This window comes from Tiliqua scincoides, chromosome 3 (assembly GCF_035046505.1).
Source record: "Tiliqua scincoides isolate rTilSci1 chromosome 3, rTilSci1.hap2, whole genome shotgun sequence".
Taxonomy (NCBI): Eukaryota; Metazoa; Chordata; class Lepidosauria; order Squamata; family Scincidae; genus Tiliqua; species Tiliqua scincoides.
In genome coordinates this window covers 77,875,598-77,892,304 of record NC_089823.1, presented here as the reverse complement: position 1 = coordinate 77,892,304, position 16,707 = coordinate 77,875,598, and the positions used below count along the sequence as shown (strand labels likewise).

Here is a 16,707-nt window from a genome sequence, read left to right as displayed (position 1 = left end):
AATGTACTGCATATGCACATCCAACCCTTAAAAAATTTCCTGTGTAATAGTGTTCTAGGTCCCCCTTTCACTTACAATACCTCTATGAATTCATTCCCTTGGCTTCCGCTAGGGTCTAACATGCAGTTTGTGACAAGCTACCTTGAATGCAAACATGTGGTTGTTGCTCTATGTGTCAATCCACTTGGACTAAACAGCTCTCCATTCTGTTTGATTGATTTTTACTATGTCACTGCAGAGCCTCAATTTCCTCAAAATTTCAAATAATGTGAAGAAAATTGCCAAAACTGTTTGTAGTACTGTACACAAACAGCTTGCCCCATGGAGCAAAGTCCACAAAGCTGATTCTTCAATGCTGTAGTATATACCGGTTGTTCCCAAACTGTGGATCAGAACCCACCAGTGGGTCACGACTCAATTTTGGGGGAGTCTTGAAACTGACAAGCTGATAGCTAACAAAGAAAATGTATTGAGCCCTATGGAAACAGAGAAGCATGTGCACATTTACCTGCAAGTAGATGAACATGCCTCAGTCCATTTCAAAGGGCAGGCTAAGGGGAACACAACGCCCCAGAATGGTCCTGATCTGATTAATGTGGAGCTCAACAAACACGCCAGAAGGCACTCTGTGTGTGTGTGTGTGTGTGTGTGTGTGTGTGTGTGTGTGTGTGTGTGTGTGTGTGTGTGTGTGTCACCACACATTGTAAAAAGATAAAAACAAGCTTGAGCAGCTGATAAAGGGAATTTTTTTTTAAGTCTCGTAAAGCTAGATGGGTCCTGATAGACTGTCATTTTAAAAAGTAGTTTCGTTTGCTCAAATGTTTGGGAACCACTGGTATATACGATTCTGCCAACAGCAGGCATGAGTCAGGCCTATTTGAAAATGACAGTTTTCTATGCATTTAACATTATGGTTTTATCTCTGCTGCTTTTACCTGGATTTCCAATCTCATCAGTGGTGGAATGCATACCAGAAGTAGTACTCATGGCAGATGAGGTGGTAGGCATAGCAGGGGAAACTGCTGCTGTAGGTTTGGTAAGAGATGTAGGGTGAGATACTGCAGTAATGTGTATTGGGGAATACTCTGTTGGAGAAGAAGCACTAGTAGATTCGGAAGATGACATTGTAGTAAAGACTGTATTTGTTGTTTCAAAAGAAGACACTTCTGTATTAGTAGTTTTTACAGAAGGTGCAGAAAGAAGGAAGGAACTGTTTTGTTCAGTGAAAGGAAGAGATGTATGTGTACTATGAGTGCCAAATATGCTCTGGGAATCTAGTGTATGCTGAATCAGAGGAGAAGGAGACACTGTGGTCAATTTAGAGAAAGGAGTGCCATTTTGAGTTACAATAGTTGAAGATATGGTGGAAGGAACAACAAGTGGAGCTGTTGGGCCAAATGTACTAGGGCCAATGCAGGCAACTGCTTCATGCACACCACTATAGGAAAAAAAGATACAAATACACAGGTATTGGGATCAGTTTATCAGCAACTTACGCTTAGAAAGAAATAAAACATTGAATAACTTATTATGATTATGCATGTGATAAAAAATCATAAGGTCAATTTTTTTTTGGCAATATTCATTCCCTTCATGATTCCAGATGTATTCTTTATAGACATCATTGTTAATAACTCATATGTGTCCAGGGACTTGAACTTCTGCACTAGAAACATGTGCTAAATTTGAAATCACATTTAATTATATTCACAGCCATTTAGAGAATTATCTTTCCTAGCACTGGCAAATATCTTCTGTGGGAATGACCAGTTTCTCTCTCCTCCTCCCACAGATGGGCACCCACAGACATCATGTACATTATGAAGACTGGGAGGGTTCTGCACATCTCTTCCATATCCCTATTCTACCATCACTTTTCTGTTTGGTATAGATAGGGCTATAGAAGACATGCACAAACTTCCCATTCTCTATATGATTTTAAAGCCTGTCCATGCAACCATATGGCTAGAAACTTTTCTGGTGTTTTTTTTTTAGAAAGCAAGTAATAATCATGAAAAATTCAGTTCTTGAGTTGCATGTGGACGTCTATATTCCCTGAATACTCTGCATCAGCAAATGCCTTGCCTGTTCATTTTATGGAAAAAGCAGGTACATAGAAAGTTGTCTTCTACCAAGTCCATGTAGGTTAGAACTGTCCTGATTTGTAGCATTTCTCCAGGGTTTCAGCCCTAACTGGAGATGCCAGGAATTTCACCTGGGACTTTCTGCATGCAAAAAACTGCTCTACTGCTGAGCTACAGCCCCAGATGAGACTATTACTTAAACTCAAGGAGCTGAATCTAAAGAACTGTAAGTGGAAAGAAAATAGCCACTAGTGTTGTTCGACAAACATTAACACAAGAGCTTGAACAAGAGTTCTCTCTGTGCTGTGATAAGTAGGTCCTATTGCAGATGGTGTTATTTTGCTTGTGCAAGAGCTTGGGCCAGCAGAAGAGTATGGCTGGAGTTAGTTTCATTCTCCTAGCACATAATGCTCATGTGGTTTGAAGCAGCCCTTCTGTGAGCAGACGACACTTCTGCATGCTGAAAGGCACCTTTGCCTATGTGAGGAGTTGAAAAGTGATTTCCATGTAATTCTGCTCCAAAAGCATATGTTCTGGTATCTATGTAATTAATGTATTATATTATCATTATCAGATTTTTATTGACTTATGTATATATTGTGTTTATAAAGAGTATGACAGGAATACAGTGCAGAAGATGTCACTGTACAGCACCAGGTTCTGTAATTCTTTTTGGCAATAAATAGCACACAGGACATGTTAGTGGAGGAGGAAAGGATATACTGCAGCTTGCCTTTCCTCTGGAATCCAAAATACATATAAGAGTCAAGTTTATTGGGTAAATTATATTCTGCTTTTTAACAAATGTTTTCAAAGCAGCTTGTTTCCCCCTCTCCTGCAGAGGAAGCTGTGCCAGGTAATATGGGGAAGCAAGCTAAGCATTTCCTATTAAGAATATAGTTAATCATTTTTCTGTGCATTTCCATACATGTTTACTCAGAAGTAATTCCCACTATGTTCAATGGGGCTTACTCCCAGGTAAGTGTGTATACGTCTGCAGCCTAAACTACTTACCACTGCAGTAATTTCAACTCTTCCACAGTTGAGGGACAAGAAGAGGACCGCAAAGTTGAGCAGCAGCACAGTTCTATAAATTAACAAAAGGAGAGTGACATTAAACATCATATTGAGCAGAGATTACTACAAAATGAGCAGAGATGATTACAAAAACCATTAAATCCTTTAATAAGATCGACTATTGTTTACCACATAGAACATTCACAGTTTGCAAAATGTATTTAACAAAAATCACAGGAGGTACCTCATTTTAGGTAAAGACTCATGAAAGTTGACAGTGAGTGCAAGGACTGGACGCAATATTTATCCACTGCTGATGAAGAAGGGGAAACTTGTGAGCTTACTAACAAGGGATGGGTTATGATTGTGAGGTACCTGGAGAGTCTACAGCATCACCTCTTGCAGGGCAATGTGCTACAGCAGTGCTTCTCAAAAGTTTCAGTCTTCAAAGCCCTTTACACTCCTAAAAGGAGAGTAAGAGGCACTTTTTCAAGTGGGTGCTCCTCTTTTTTTTAGCAGCGGAAGAGTAACTGGCCCTCTTCACCCCAGCAGTGTCTTTTCTAGTGGCTACCTGCTGGTGTTCTTTTGCATTTTTTTAGATTGTGAGCCCTATTGGGACAGGGAGCCATTAGTTATTTGATTTTTCTCTGTAAACCGCTTTGTGAACTTTTTGTTGAAAAGAGGTATATAAATACTGTTGTTAATAATAATAATAATAATAATAATAATAATGGGGAGCCCTGCTGGTATGCGCATAGAGTTTCAGGGAGTCTCAGAGCACTGGTGAATGCATGGAGTGGTGCCATGCCAAGCCCAATGCTGAATATTGATGAAGTGCCAGAATATGAGTTGAATGAGGAAGGAGAGACAGGAACAGAGGAAGCAGGAGGGGTGGCAGAGCAAACCAGGCAGGAACAGATAGCAGCCACTTAATCTCAGAAGTCACAGGATGGGTTCTCAGGAAGCCCCAGGGAGAAATACTGTGCTACAGCATCATTTCCTGTGCTGAGTGCTACTGATAACTCTCCAATTATGTCTGCACAATGCCTGCACTATGCAGAGACACAGACAATGTCACTGTTGCTTAGCAGAGTCTGCTGGAAGAAACATTTGCTGTTTCTCCCCTCTTGTTACTGGCAGCAGCCAAGCAGTGCACAAGAGAGATGGCTTTCACATTTTAAATAAAAGGACTGCCAATGCCCCTGAAGTGATTGCAAGATATGATCGAATCATCTTACACCAATCAACACCTGAGCAGCTGCATTTTGACATTTCCAAAGGGTCTTCAAGGGTAGTCTCACTTAAAGCACACTGCAGTAATCCAATCATGAGTTTACTAAGGCATGGATCTCCACAGCCACATTCACCTAAGACAAATAGGCACAGTACTGGGCAAAAAGCAGTTGGGACACAGCCATCATCTGGACATCCAGGAATGAAGCTGGATCTGGGACCACTTTCAAACTGGAGGCCTGCTCCTTCAAGGAAAGTGCTGGCACACAGGCAAGAATCAGCAGACTTTTTAAACAAGGGCTTAACTTCCTGGTCAAGTTTAATTTCATTTTGTGTATTCATAGCCAATCCTTCACTGACACCAAACACCAGGACCTACACAGCCTTCTCAGCTGGGAAAAACAAAGAAAGATACAAATGAGAGTCACCAGTATACTGATGACACTTCACACCATACTCCTAGATAACATCCCCATTGGTTTCATATTGATGCTAAACAACATGTAGGATAGATCAGAATCCAGTAGGATACCATAAGCCAGCAATTTTCAAACTCTCTAGGAGAGTTTGCACCGCTGTAAGCCCTTGCAGGGGTGGCGGGGAGGCAGCGATGTGATCTCCAGGGACTGGGTTACACTCACCAGTCCCTGCAGCAGCCTGTCAGGGGTGTGGGGAGCCTTGCGTGAGCGTCTTCAGGGCTCCCCAACTAGTTAGAAGTGAAAGTGGAGCGATCACACTCTAGACCTCCGACAGGCTGCTGCAGGAACTGGTGAGTGCAAACCTGAGCAGCACGATCCTGGGGATTGCGTCGCTGCCTCCCCCTGCGCCCACCCCTTAAGGGAAAAGAGGCCAGGGCCCTCAGGCTGGGGTGTAGCAACACCCCAGTCTGAAAACCACTGCCAGAAGCCACAGCTTTGACCAGGAGTCCTCCGTCACAGCCTTCTGGAATCTACCCTCTAGGAAGGACAGCAGTCATTACGACACAGTGCCAGAGTCCTAGTCCAGGGGTATCCAGAAAGATACCATGGTCAATGATATCAAAAACTATTGGGAAGTCCAGCAGAACCAACGGGGATGCACTTCCCTGTCTAGCTCTTGGTTGATATCATCCACTAAGGTGACAAAAGCCATTCCTGTCCCAAACCTCAGGCCACAAATCAGACTGCAACCGACTTTTTTTAGCAGAATAGAACTGCTCTGTGTCAGCAAAGTGTCTTAATTGCAAGATCAAGAGCTAATATATGTTGAATATTTAATATAACTCACCAATCAGACCAATTTCTGCTACATCGTGTAAATCTTCCAATATACGGCTTACATTCCAATCTTTCTCCAGTTTTATTATGAAAGTACAATCTGATATACTGCAGTGTGGGAAAAATGTAAAAAAAGTAAACTTGACTAAATTACTTGCATATGATTTATTTAAAATAGTGACACTGCTAAGTTAGTTAACCCACTTTCTTATCAATCACACAATGTGTATTATCTGTTCTGCTTCATCTACCGGGTAGATGGGACTCGTTAGCCTGGGAAGGCAGCTCATTTGAGAGAAGGAAAACTCTGATCCCAAAACTCCACTGCCTTGTGGTTACATCCAGTTATGGAAAAGGCTTCAGGAGACAACCTCGAGGCAAAATCTGGAGCCGGAGTCCCTGAGGCAGTTCGCAGCTGAACAGTCACGTTCTGGCAACTCCAGCTGGAACCAACTGTATTGGCTTCTGCCTTTCCATTGGACCATTTCAGTGACGTGGAGAGGGGGGATTTGCTGCATGGGTAACAGCCTATCCTCCATATCTACTTTACCCAGGCTTCGCGCACTGGAGAGGACACTTTGTTCCAGAACCACTTTTCAGAGTGCAATACCATAGTCTTCCAAGACTGAAGGATGCCAATGTATTCATCTACTAGTCAAACATGCATCAAACATGAATTGCTACTTATTGAATATAGCACCACTGAATTAAAGCAAAATTCTGCTTAGAGAATAACAATTGTAACTATTTGAGTTCAATTTTTACAATTATCTCAATTTCTATTAGGACTTCTGCAGGTGTGGAAGCTTCCCATTTGGAGGCAGAGATTTTATTCAAGAGAGTACGGCCTTTCAGTTTGGAAGGCAGAGACAACAACATTACCTTGTGCACGCACACTATTGAAACTGGCTCTATTATTTAGATAGGTCACTTATTTCACACAATTCTAGAGTCTTTGTAGACATGAACAATTAAGATTTCTATTAAATACTGAAATGTGAGCCCTTCTAAGGAGCAATGGCTTCTTTTGTGTCATCAACTTTGGTACAAGCTTCAAAACAGCAGGTTCAGCACAATAATACTGCATTCCAACCACTTCCAACCACTTCCTCCTTGCCTTTCCGTTTCTAAGCACAAAACTGAAGTATGTCTTAATTCACTTGTAGCCAATAATGGAATGAAAGGGAATATAACATATTTAAAATAACAAACCTTTGGTTTTCCACACCACACTGCATAGCAGAAGACTACAAGAAAAATTAAAATTTTTCAGTCTAGAAACATAATAATAATAATAATAATAATAATAATAATAATAATAATAATACAGGTATTTCTATACCGCCTTTCTTGGTCCTCAGATTTCTCCTTAGACTTTATTCAAGGCGGTTTACATAGGCAGGCAAATTTAAATCCCCGTAGGGATTTTTACAATTTGAAAGAGGGTTCCAACTTTCAAGAAACCACAACATTCAGATGTTTCTTTCTTGATCTGGTCGCACATACTGGCCTCCATCCTCCCACACTCAGAGCAGATGGAATAGCTCAGCTCAGCTTGTCAGCTGCTTCAAGGTCGCATCCACTTGAAAATCCAAAATGAAACTTATTTTCACAAATACATAGGTATGTTAATAAATTATGGCTTACCTCACTTAATTTTTGAAGTGTTTGGTTGAAAGCAGAAATGCTAAAATAAAAGATTTCAACAAACTTAATCAAAAATTATGTGTTTGATTCCCATTCATAAACTGTCTGCTGAGCCAGCATTGTAGATACCATTACAGGTGATGTTTACCTGCTTGCCCAGTGTGAAAGTGCCCACCACAATAACCCACAGTGATGTTGAACCCACTGGAGCTGCTAAAACCAGAACATCCTTTAAAGGAGAGGAGTAGGATATTGCTAGACAACTCTGCTCCCTTGCCAGTCATAAACTGCTGCATAATCTAAGGAATGCTGTGCCACTGCAGGTAAAGCAGATCTGTAAGACTGAACTGTAAGCATAGGACATTGAGGAGCAACTTACTCACAGTATAAAAGCTACAAATAATATAAAATGTACTTATGTATTCTAAGAAGCACTGGTGGTAGCATAGTGGTCCATAGCTTATACATCATTACCAACTTTTGAATAAAACAGAAGAAAACAGCCCAGTTCTATAATTCAGAAATGCCATTCTGAGCACTGTAGGATATCACATGCGCTGTTGGACATTGGTAAAACAGTTGCCTTGAACCCCACAAGCATAGCCCCCACCCCACCGGCACTGGATGCCAGGACAATGCTATGCTAGTGTAACCCTGACCATTGGTGCAACTCCAAGCAATGTAAGGCCTCAAATGGGGTAGAGCTTTGGGTGGAATTGGAAGGAGCTGGCAGTATTGGAAGAAGCTGGAGGGAGAGTCAGCATGGCTTCTGTAAAGGTAACCTTTACGAACCTTATAGAATTCTTTGAAAAGGTCAACAGGCATGTGGATTTGGGAGAACCCGTGGACATTATATATCTGGACTTTCAGAAGGCGTTTGACACGGTCCCTCACCAAAGGCTACTGAAAAAACTCCACAGTCAGGGAATTAGAGGACAGGTCCTCTCGTGGATTGAGAACTGGTTGGAGGCCAGGAAGCAGAGAGTGGGTGTCAATGGGCAATTTTCACAATGGAGAGAGGTGAAAAGCGGTGTGCCCCAAGGATCTGTCCTGGGACCGGTGCTTTTCAGCCTCTTCATAAATGACCTGGAGACAGGGTTGAGCAGTGAAGTGGCTAAGTTTACAGACGACACCAAACTTTTCCGAGTGGTGAAGACCAGAAGTGATTGCGAGGAGCTCCAGAAGGATCTCTCCAGACTGGCAGAATGGGCAGCAAAATGGCAGAGGCGCTTCAATGTCAGTAAGTGTAAAGTCATGCACATTGGGGCAAAAAAACTTTAGATATAGGCTGATGGGTTCTGAGCTGTCTGTGACAGATCAGGAGAGAGATCTTGGGGTGGTGGTGGACAGGTCGATGAAAGTGTTGACCCAATGTGCGGCGGCAGTGAAGAAGGCCAATTCTATGCTTGGGACCATTAGGAAGGGTATTGAGAACAAAACGGCTAGTATTATAATGCCGTTGTACAAATCGATGGTAAGGCCACACCTGGAGTATTGTGTCTAGTTCTGGTCGCCGCATCTCAAAAAAGACATAGTGGAAATGGAAAAGGTGCAAAAGAGAGCGACTAAGATGATTACGGGGCTGGGGCACCTTCCTTATGAGGAAAGGCTACGGCGTTTGGGCCTCTTCAGCCTAGAAAAGAGACGCCTGAGGGGGGACATGATTGAGACATACAAAATTATGCAGGGGATGGACAGAGTGGATAGGGAGATGCTCTTTACACTCTCACATAATACCAGAACCAGGGGACATCCACTAAAATTGAGTGTTGGGCGGGTTAGGACAGACAAAAGAAAATATTTCTTTACTTAGCGTGTGGTCGGTCTGTGGAACTCCTTGCCACAGGATGTGGTGCTGGCGTCTAGCCTAGATGCCTTTAAAAGGGGATTGGACAAGTTTCTGGAGGAAAAATCCATTATGGGGTACAAGCCATGATGTGTATGCGCAACCTCCTGATTTTAGAAATGGGTTATGTCAGAATGCCAGATGCAAGGGAGGGCACCAGGATGAGGTCTCTTGTTATCTGGTGTGCTCCCTGGGGCATTTGGTGGGCCGCTGTGAGATACAGGAAGCTGGACTAGATGGGCCTATGGCCTGATCCAGTGGGGCTGTTCTTATGTTATCCTAATCCCCTTCCAAACAGATATGCCCCAAACATCAGCAGAATGTTACTCCAACATTGAAGCTGGCATATGAACCAAAAACCCATAGAAACCAGTGGGAGGGAACATTCAAAAATTTCATCTCTCACCACCCTCTCTGCTCCACCCACTTTCCCACAGCAGAGCATAGCACACAAACTACACTCCACAGCCAACCATACCACACCAATCCCACCATTTAAGCCCATGTCAGGGAGACCACAAGTCAAATGACAGGGCACATAGTGCATCTGGTTTCTGGTTGTGCACATCTAGAGGACACACAAACAAGAGCTTTGGTGATAGGAACTATGGAGAAATGACACTATGCACAGACAATCTGCTACCCTTACAACATACCTGGCAAGATACTTCATTAACACTTGTCTTCTCAGAATGCTTATTGCAGGTCGTCTGCTGCAGGAGTATTTCACCCACAGACACCCAATGGAATGTTCCACCACCCAAACAGTGAGAACACTCCATAAAGATAAGCTAGGCGCAACACAGAGATGCTACATATCTGTCTCATGTCTCTACCCCTCACGTCAGCACTGCCAAATGCCTCTGTGCAATATACTAATCATCTCTTTTATAACAGCAGATAGCAGTGAGTGTCTGCTCTCTCTTGGTGAATGCCAGATACTCCAACCATTGCCATTGCTGGCCAGGCACTCATCTTGAGTCCCTCTGTTTTTCAGGACTGCAGCATTGCCACACAGAGTAGGACACGCATTACCCTCAGTTCCAGTGCAACTCCCAACAGGGAAAGAAGAGGTATGAACACATCATTAGCACAGATGATTTCAACCCAGGTTCCAACACCCTAAAATAATGATGTGAATTGGGCTTATTGTAAAACTGGAATAATGCAAAATCAAGAATTTGCACAGTATTTACTTTTTGTCTTCTAAACACACCATAGCACAACAGCATTCAAAATGAAATGCAACCAGCAATCAGAATTGTGAAAGAGATAAAGACCCCAACCATAAATTACAAAATACTTACTTTGGTCTTTGTGGCAGGGACTGAGGAACTGTTAACTGAAAGTTATTGAAGGTATTTCCGGGATATTGCTAGAAAAATGAGACAGCAATGTAATGACTGAATTACATTCTTTACAGTGCAATCCTGTGCAAATTTATTTGAGATAAAGTTGGAATATGTTCAGTGGGCTTACTCTCATGAATGTGCACAGGACACACAGGATTGGATTGCAGTCTAAGTATACTGAACACTTAGGTCTGCAACCTAAATGTATTGCCAGCATCCAACTGAAGAGTACATAATATACATTATAAAAATTTATATCTGGCCTTCTCATAGTGACATGAATCACTATCATAGAAGTTCAATAAATACTGTAAAAAAAATGGTTCTAATGAAGTTTGTACATTTACAATAGGTTGTATCAGTGGCAACACCAGGGTTTGCATCACCCAGTTTGGAGGCCAGCATCTCACTCCCATGATGGACCTCCTCTATGCAGTGGGTGTGGCAGCACCCTGGGGGGTGGGCAGGGCAGTGCACCATTGCCCCATTCCCACTGGTTTTTTGGCTATAACTTTTGATAAAATAGAGATTTCACCTTGGTTTGTTTCATTGCATTCTGCATGAAATTACACCTCAAATGATGTAACATTTCGGCATTATTCCTAAAAACCATGATTCTAAGTATTTTGGCCAGTAGTGGTGTCACACCCCCACCCCCCATGCGTGCAGTCCATGTCCCTGCACTCCTTTAGCAACACCACTGGGTTGTGTCCTATCTTTCAGTGAAGCCCTTCTTCATTTTAAGATGGAAAGCTCACAGAAGAAGTATTGCTTCCTTGCTCACAGGAGTATTGTGCTCAAGCAAGGGATTTGCCTGCTGGCAGATAGGGTACTTGGTAAGAGTGCAGTGCTCCTCTGATGATTGAACAGAGTGTGCAACAAAGGATTAGGATGCTGCAGAAGTTTGAGATAACAACCCACTGACTGCAGGCATTCATGCAGAGGGAATTAAAGTGGCAAGGTATTTCCATCATCAACTGGAGAAGCAGGAGGTAGTTAATTTCCCCTCCCACTTATAATGAATTTCATACAGTATCATTCGGTTAACTATAACTCCTTCAGACACAGAACAAGGTTCCAAGATGCCCTTCCTGGTGAGTCTTTCCTGGCGTAAACATATTTTCCAGGAAGCAAAGCATCATAAATAAAACCAACCCAAACAATGTTTTCAGTAATTTCTATACAATATCATTCATTCAAACACTATAGCGCTGACAAGTTTTACTTATAATATTAAGAATTCAATTCATATTTGTCTACAAAGTAACAGTTTTTCACAATAAAGAGTCTTACTAATGTAAGATTATATGAAGTATCTGAGCTGTTTTCATCGGTCTGAAATCTCTTAGTGCCCATGTAGAAGACTGAAAAGGAAAACGATCAAATAAAGTAAAAACTATCATCATGACTAGTTTGATTCAGAAAAATCCTGACATCAGAGAAGTACATACAGAAGCAATGCTTGAAAGTCTAAAGTTCTGAAATAGTCAATACAATCTTAAGGTTGCTTTGGAGACTATTTAATTCTCCCCCCCCCCCCCAAAAAAAAAGAATTATGAGAATGAATGCATAATCCAGAAACCACCAATTAAAAAGTTGAAAGCAGTTGCATCCTGGGGTCTTATGGCACCACGATTATCTGCGTCATCATGTCAGCCCCACGCTTGTCCATTACACCCTCCTGCTGGAATAGCTCCAAATGGAGCCGAGGGATAGCAGGTAGACCCAAATTTAAGCAACAAGTGCACCTCCACACCATCACATGTACGGAGACTCTGGGAAACACCTGGAGCACCATAGAGGGGGCACCGCTGCTTCCGCTTGCAGACACGGTAAGTCCATGCCCGGTGGGGGCCCCCCCCCCCCACTGGCGCCTGGAACAGATGACCCCACTTGCCACATCCTGGATATGGCCACTGATTGAAAAATCAACTTCAGGGAGCATTTTGGCAAGAAACTTGCATATTGACTTAAGAATCCACTGAGCAAATAAATTATATGTTTATATTTGAAGCCACTAAAAAGGCCAACAAAGACCAATATCAAGAAGAGTTAACGAAACCAAGATTTTTTTAGTTTAAAAGAGAGAGAAATGATTCAGCACTATATTAAATCACAATTAAAATAAATAAGGAATAGTCAACCCACCTGTTCACATAACACTAGACTTAGAAGTATCAGCTGCAGCCTTTTCTGAAGAAAGCAGATCTGACTAAAGTGTTCTATGTCTTACAGCTGGTAAGCTTAGGTATGCCTACTCAGAAGTAAGCCCCATTGTGTTCAACAGGATTTACTCCCAGCAAAACATAGGGTTATGCAATATAGGATTGCAGCCTTACAGTCCAATTACAGAGGCTTTTAAGACACTGGATCTCATGGTTCAGCATCATAAAGCCACAGTGGCACTGCAATGGTGCCCCACTGCCATGTGCTTCAGAGCTGCTGGTGCAAATGGCCAGAAGCTTCAGCCAGCTGCCACTGACAAACCCAACCCATGCCAGAGCAGATAAAGTAGCAGAGAGGGTGGATCATGGGTGGTCTGGGAAAGGGAGAGCAGGGAGCGGATCAGTGTGTGCCAGGATCCTATCCCTAAGTTTCCAGGCTGACATGCCCCCTGCCTCTTCTTAGGCTTACACCAGCAAGGTAGCTGGCATACGTCCAAGGAAACCCATTGGCGATGCCTACCGGGAGACCCATTGGCAGCCTACTGGAAGGGAAGTAAAAAAACTTTAAATACATTTTTACTTGCCTCTTGCAAGCCGTCTGATTGCCACCCAGCACCACTACATGCAGCATGTGCTCCATCAGCATGGCTGCATGGTGGAAAATGGAGGGGGATAGGGCTCTTAGTGCCATAGGTATGTTTCTGGCCCTCAGCGCCAGCGGAGCACTGGAGCTCTACCACTCAGAGGTCGCGTGGAATGCCAGGCAGAGGAGATGTAGTGGGGGCATAGGGGAAGGCGGGAAGGAAATGTTCTGGGGCAGGGAGAGGCAGAGGGAGGGTTGGGAGAGGGCAGAGAGGAGGCATGCTGGGGGAAGGGAGCGGGGTGGGAGGGAACTGCACAGAAAGCAGTTGCTAGGATGTTATCAGGTACCCACCCATTTGAGCACATTACATTAGTACTCAATGAATTGTATTTGCTATCCAGGCATTCCCAGGCACAAGTCAAGTCAGAGGTTATTGCCTACAAGGTCCTACATAGCCTGAGACTGGAACTACTTTGGGCAACTTTAGTTGCTCATTCCTACTGGTTGGCAGGGGGCATCACCCGAGTATTGGCCATTCATGCTCTTCCTCCATGCTCACGCTGAGCAGACGCAATGATTGGCTTCTTGGATGCCCCACTGATGTTAGGACACTGCTCCATGGATGATTGGCTGTGTTGGGATTGCAATGGATGCTGGGGCATTACCAAGAGGGACTCTGTCAGCATCACATTTCCTGGTACCTGGTATTCTCATTTTGCCTCATGCTGGGCAGGTTTAGGATAATACAGCAGTCACTGTGCCATCTGAATAGGACTGGGGTGGCAGTGGCATACCACAGCCATTAGATGATAAACAAGCTTACAATTATATGAGGCTTGAGTGAATATAAATTGCTTAATTACTTCCATAATATATTAAAAATATTGTGATTTTCTAGTATATCAGCATTTCTTAGAGAACTCTGTGCATTCTGTATTAAATATTGCATGATGGTGGTATACACAATTTTTTAGATTTCAATCCCATAAATGTCAGAAAACTATTTCACCTCAAAATATCTTTTTACACACTAAAAAGAAAATAAGCAAGAAAAAGTCACTAACCTGAATCATTACAGAAGACTGACAAGTTACACACATTATTGTCTTGAGTTTTATTTTCTACAAAAAAAAAAAAGGTCAGTTAAGGAAAACTCTTGTAAAATAAATTAGGATTAGCAAGAAATTCTTTTATTTTACCTTTACTAATGCAGTTCTCAGCATTGAAAAAAAATGTGAGCAAGATGCATTTCTACATTTGGAAAGCAAATGATGAGGCCTGAATTTTAATCAAAGTTGGTATGATAAGTGCATGAATTCCAGGCAGGGAAAGTCACCTTGCAAGATGGACATGTGAAAAAATTATCAAACTTAGGGTGTAATCCTAACTTGCGTTGGAAAAGGCGGGTTAATAGGCCTGTCCTGTATCCAGCATGAGGTAGGTTGAGCTGAGGCGCAACTCAGAGTAAAGGGATTTTATTCCCCTTATCCCAAGAAACACCTCAGGCCGCCCTAAGGGGTTAATTGGATCTGTGTGATTTCTCAGGAGGAAATCTGAGCAGTTTGTGTAAGGCTGTTCAGGCTGAGAACAGGGGTTAAGATCCAATCTGTGCTGCTGAAGATCCTATGCACACTGACTAGCAGTAAACTTCACTAAACAGAGTTTGATTTGCTTTTGAGCATACATGCATTAAGATCACACTGTTAGTGACAGACATTGACAAGAGGGCACAATATGCCATTCAGAATCATTTCATGGATTATTTCATACATAATTGTGCATGCATTTTAAAAAAATTGTCCAAAGCAGTTTACTAAACTCTGAGGAACTGCAGATTATAGATATTTTATATACAAGTGGGGGCACCGTATCTGCTGATTTGCAGATTCAGATATACGCAGATGCAGTACACATAGATTCAGTTATCCACAGATCTATGAATTAGGCAGCCCCCTTACACACCCTTTATATTACCTTTTTTTATTGTAGAAGCACTTGCAGTGTGGGTGCTTCTTGTTTAACAGTCTTGCTTAACTGAAGAACCTAACACGCACGCAACCAGCCTGCACACTAGGAGGGTGACTAACAGGAAGCAGGAACTTCCTGTTAGTCTCCCTGTAGCATGCAGGCTAGTTACATGCATGCAGGCCACCCCACCAGAGGTAAGACAATGCACCCCACACATGCAAGCAAAGGTGGGGAAGGAATTCCATACTGCAAGGCATTGATGCTGCATCTCTCTCACATATCTCTACTCCCTGCATTCTGACCTTCCAGGATTATCACATGTCCTCGCTAGCTCCACTATCAACCATCTTGCCTAGCCATTCCTTCCATCCGGCTGTCCCACAAGTAAGGATATCAAGCAGACCTGAAGGGGCGCCTATAGCTTGCCTGCCTGCAGTAACCACTGTGAGCTCAGCTGCTGCTTGGTGAGGTTGCTGACCTATTCATTCTAGTCAGGTTTTTGCAAACTCCATCGCAGACAGTGAACTAGTGGAGCCAGACCTCACCTGCATTTGTTACTTAGCTGTCTGCTGGAAAACAACAAGCCTGCTGAGCGCATCGTGTATTTCTTCTTGAGATAAAGATGCTGCTTTATCACAAATCCTATTCAATAAAAACCTTGACTTGAGAAAGATGACAGAAACATATACAAATGCCATAGTCTCTTCAAGCTATTTGCAATGAAAGCACATCATTGAAGCAAATGAAAGTGAATTTTGAGCTTCAGATAGCTTAAGCATGTGCCAAGTTCAATCAACCAGAATGAATGAACATGCTAAGTTTTGATTTTAATATCTTACCAACCACATTAGTAGATGTTGATATAGCACTGTCTTCTGTATTCTTTACTGTCTTTGCAGCTCTCATTCCTAGAGAAATAACCATTTGTTGACTGGCCAAGGAGTTGCTTTTTCCCTCCCTTCTTAAATACATTGCAGCTTAGAAAGAACAAACAATCGGGGATAGAACTTTCTAAATAAGCATATAGTTTCTCTGACCTCTGCTCTTGAGTAAAGGGAATGCTTTGGATGGATCATTGCCACTGTTATTTTATGACACTCAAAATACCAATACACCCAATCTAAGGAATTGCTGTCAGCAAATAAGTGCTGGAGGAGAATAACTTTTGGACCAGTGCAACACCACACAATCTATTTTTCTGGCACTGTATAAGCTTGTCTCCATTGCTGCAGACAGATAAACATGTACGGAATGTTACAATTTGGGTGCCAGAGTGATAAAAAGACATACCAGTTGTTGGTGAGAAATTAGGTTCAGTTGCATAAGTTGTTTCTAAAAAAAAATAATGATAATTGTAAAATTTTAAGTACAATAGTTTATAATGATCAGTGCTATGGTTTACTGAAGTTTCAGTACCTTTATTGGCATACAGTTACAATACATACACACTTACATATACAAAAAAAAACACAAACAAACAAAACTTGAAAGAGCTGACTAGAGAACCATAGCATACCAAACTAAAATTGACAATTATAAAACACGGACTTCAGGGA

The 16,707-nt window shown here is 42.4% G+C and overlaps 1 protein-coding gene across 5 annotated transcripts in view; it reads right to left on the bottom strand.

The window, feature by feature from the left end:
* The window catches only part of ADGRG2 (adhesion G protein-coupled receptor G2), a 64,015-nt gene that overhangs the window by 19,763 nt on the left and 27,545 nt on the right, over nucleotides 1-16,707 (bottom strand). For 4 of the 5 annotated variants that reach the window (XM_066618929.1, XM_066618934.1, XM_066618930.1 and 1 more), the window contains 10 exons: nucleotides 16,442-16,483; nucleotides 15,991-16,059; nucleotides 14,248-14,304; nucleotides 11,729-11,799; nucleotides 10,391-10,458; nucleotides 7,238-7,277; nucleotides 6,803-6,837; nucleotides 5,601-5,698; nucleotides 3,099-3,171; nucleotides 936-1,438 (listed from right to left, as the gene is read on the bottom strand). In XM_066618929.1, coding sequence (XP_066475026.1) covers nucleotides 936-1,438; nucleotides 3,099-3,171; nucleotides 5,601-5,698; nucleotides 6,803-6,837; nucleotides 7,238-7,277; nucleotides 10,391-10,458; nucleotides 11,729-11,799; nucleotides 14,248-14,304; nucleotides 15,991-16,059; nucleotides 16,442-16,483 — 1,056 coding nt within the window. The remainder of the gene's footprint in view (nucleotides 1-935; nucleotides 1,439-3,098; nucleotides 3,172-5,600; nucleotides 5,699-6,802; nucleotides 6,838-7,237; nucleotides 7,278-10,390; nucleotides 10,459-11,728; nucleotides 11,800-14,247; nucleotides 14,305-15,990; nucleotides 16,060-16,441; nucleotides 16,484-16,707) is intronic. The other variant, XM_066618933.1, reaches the window with a different exon arrangement.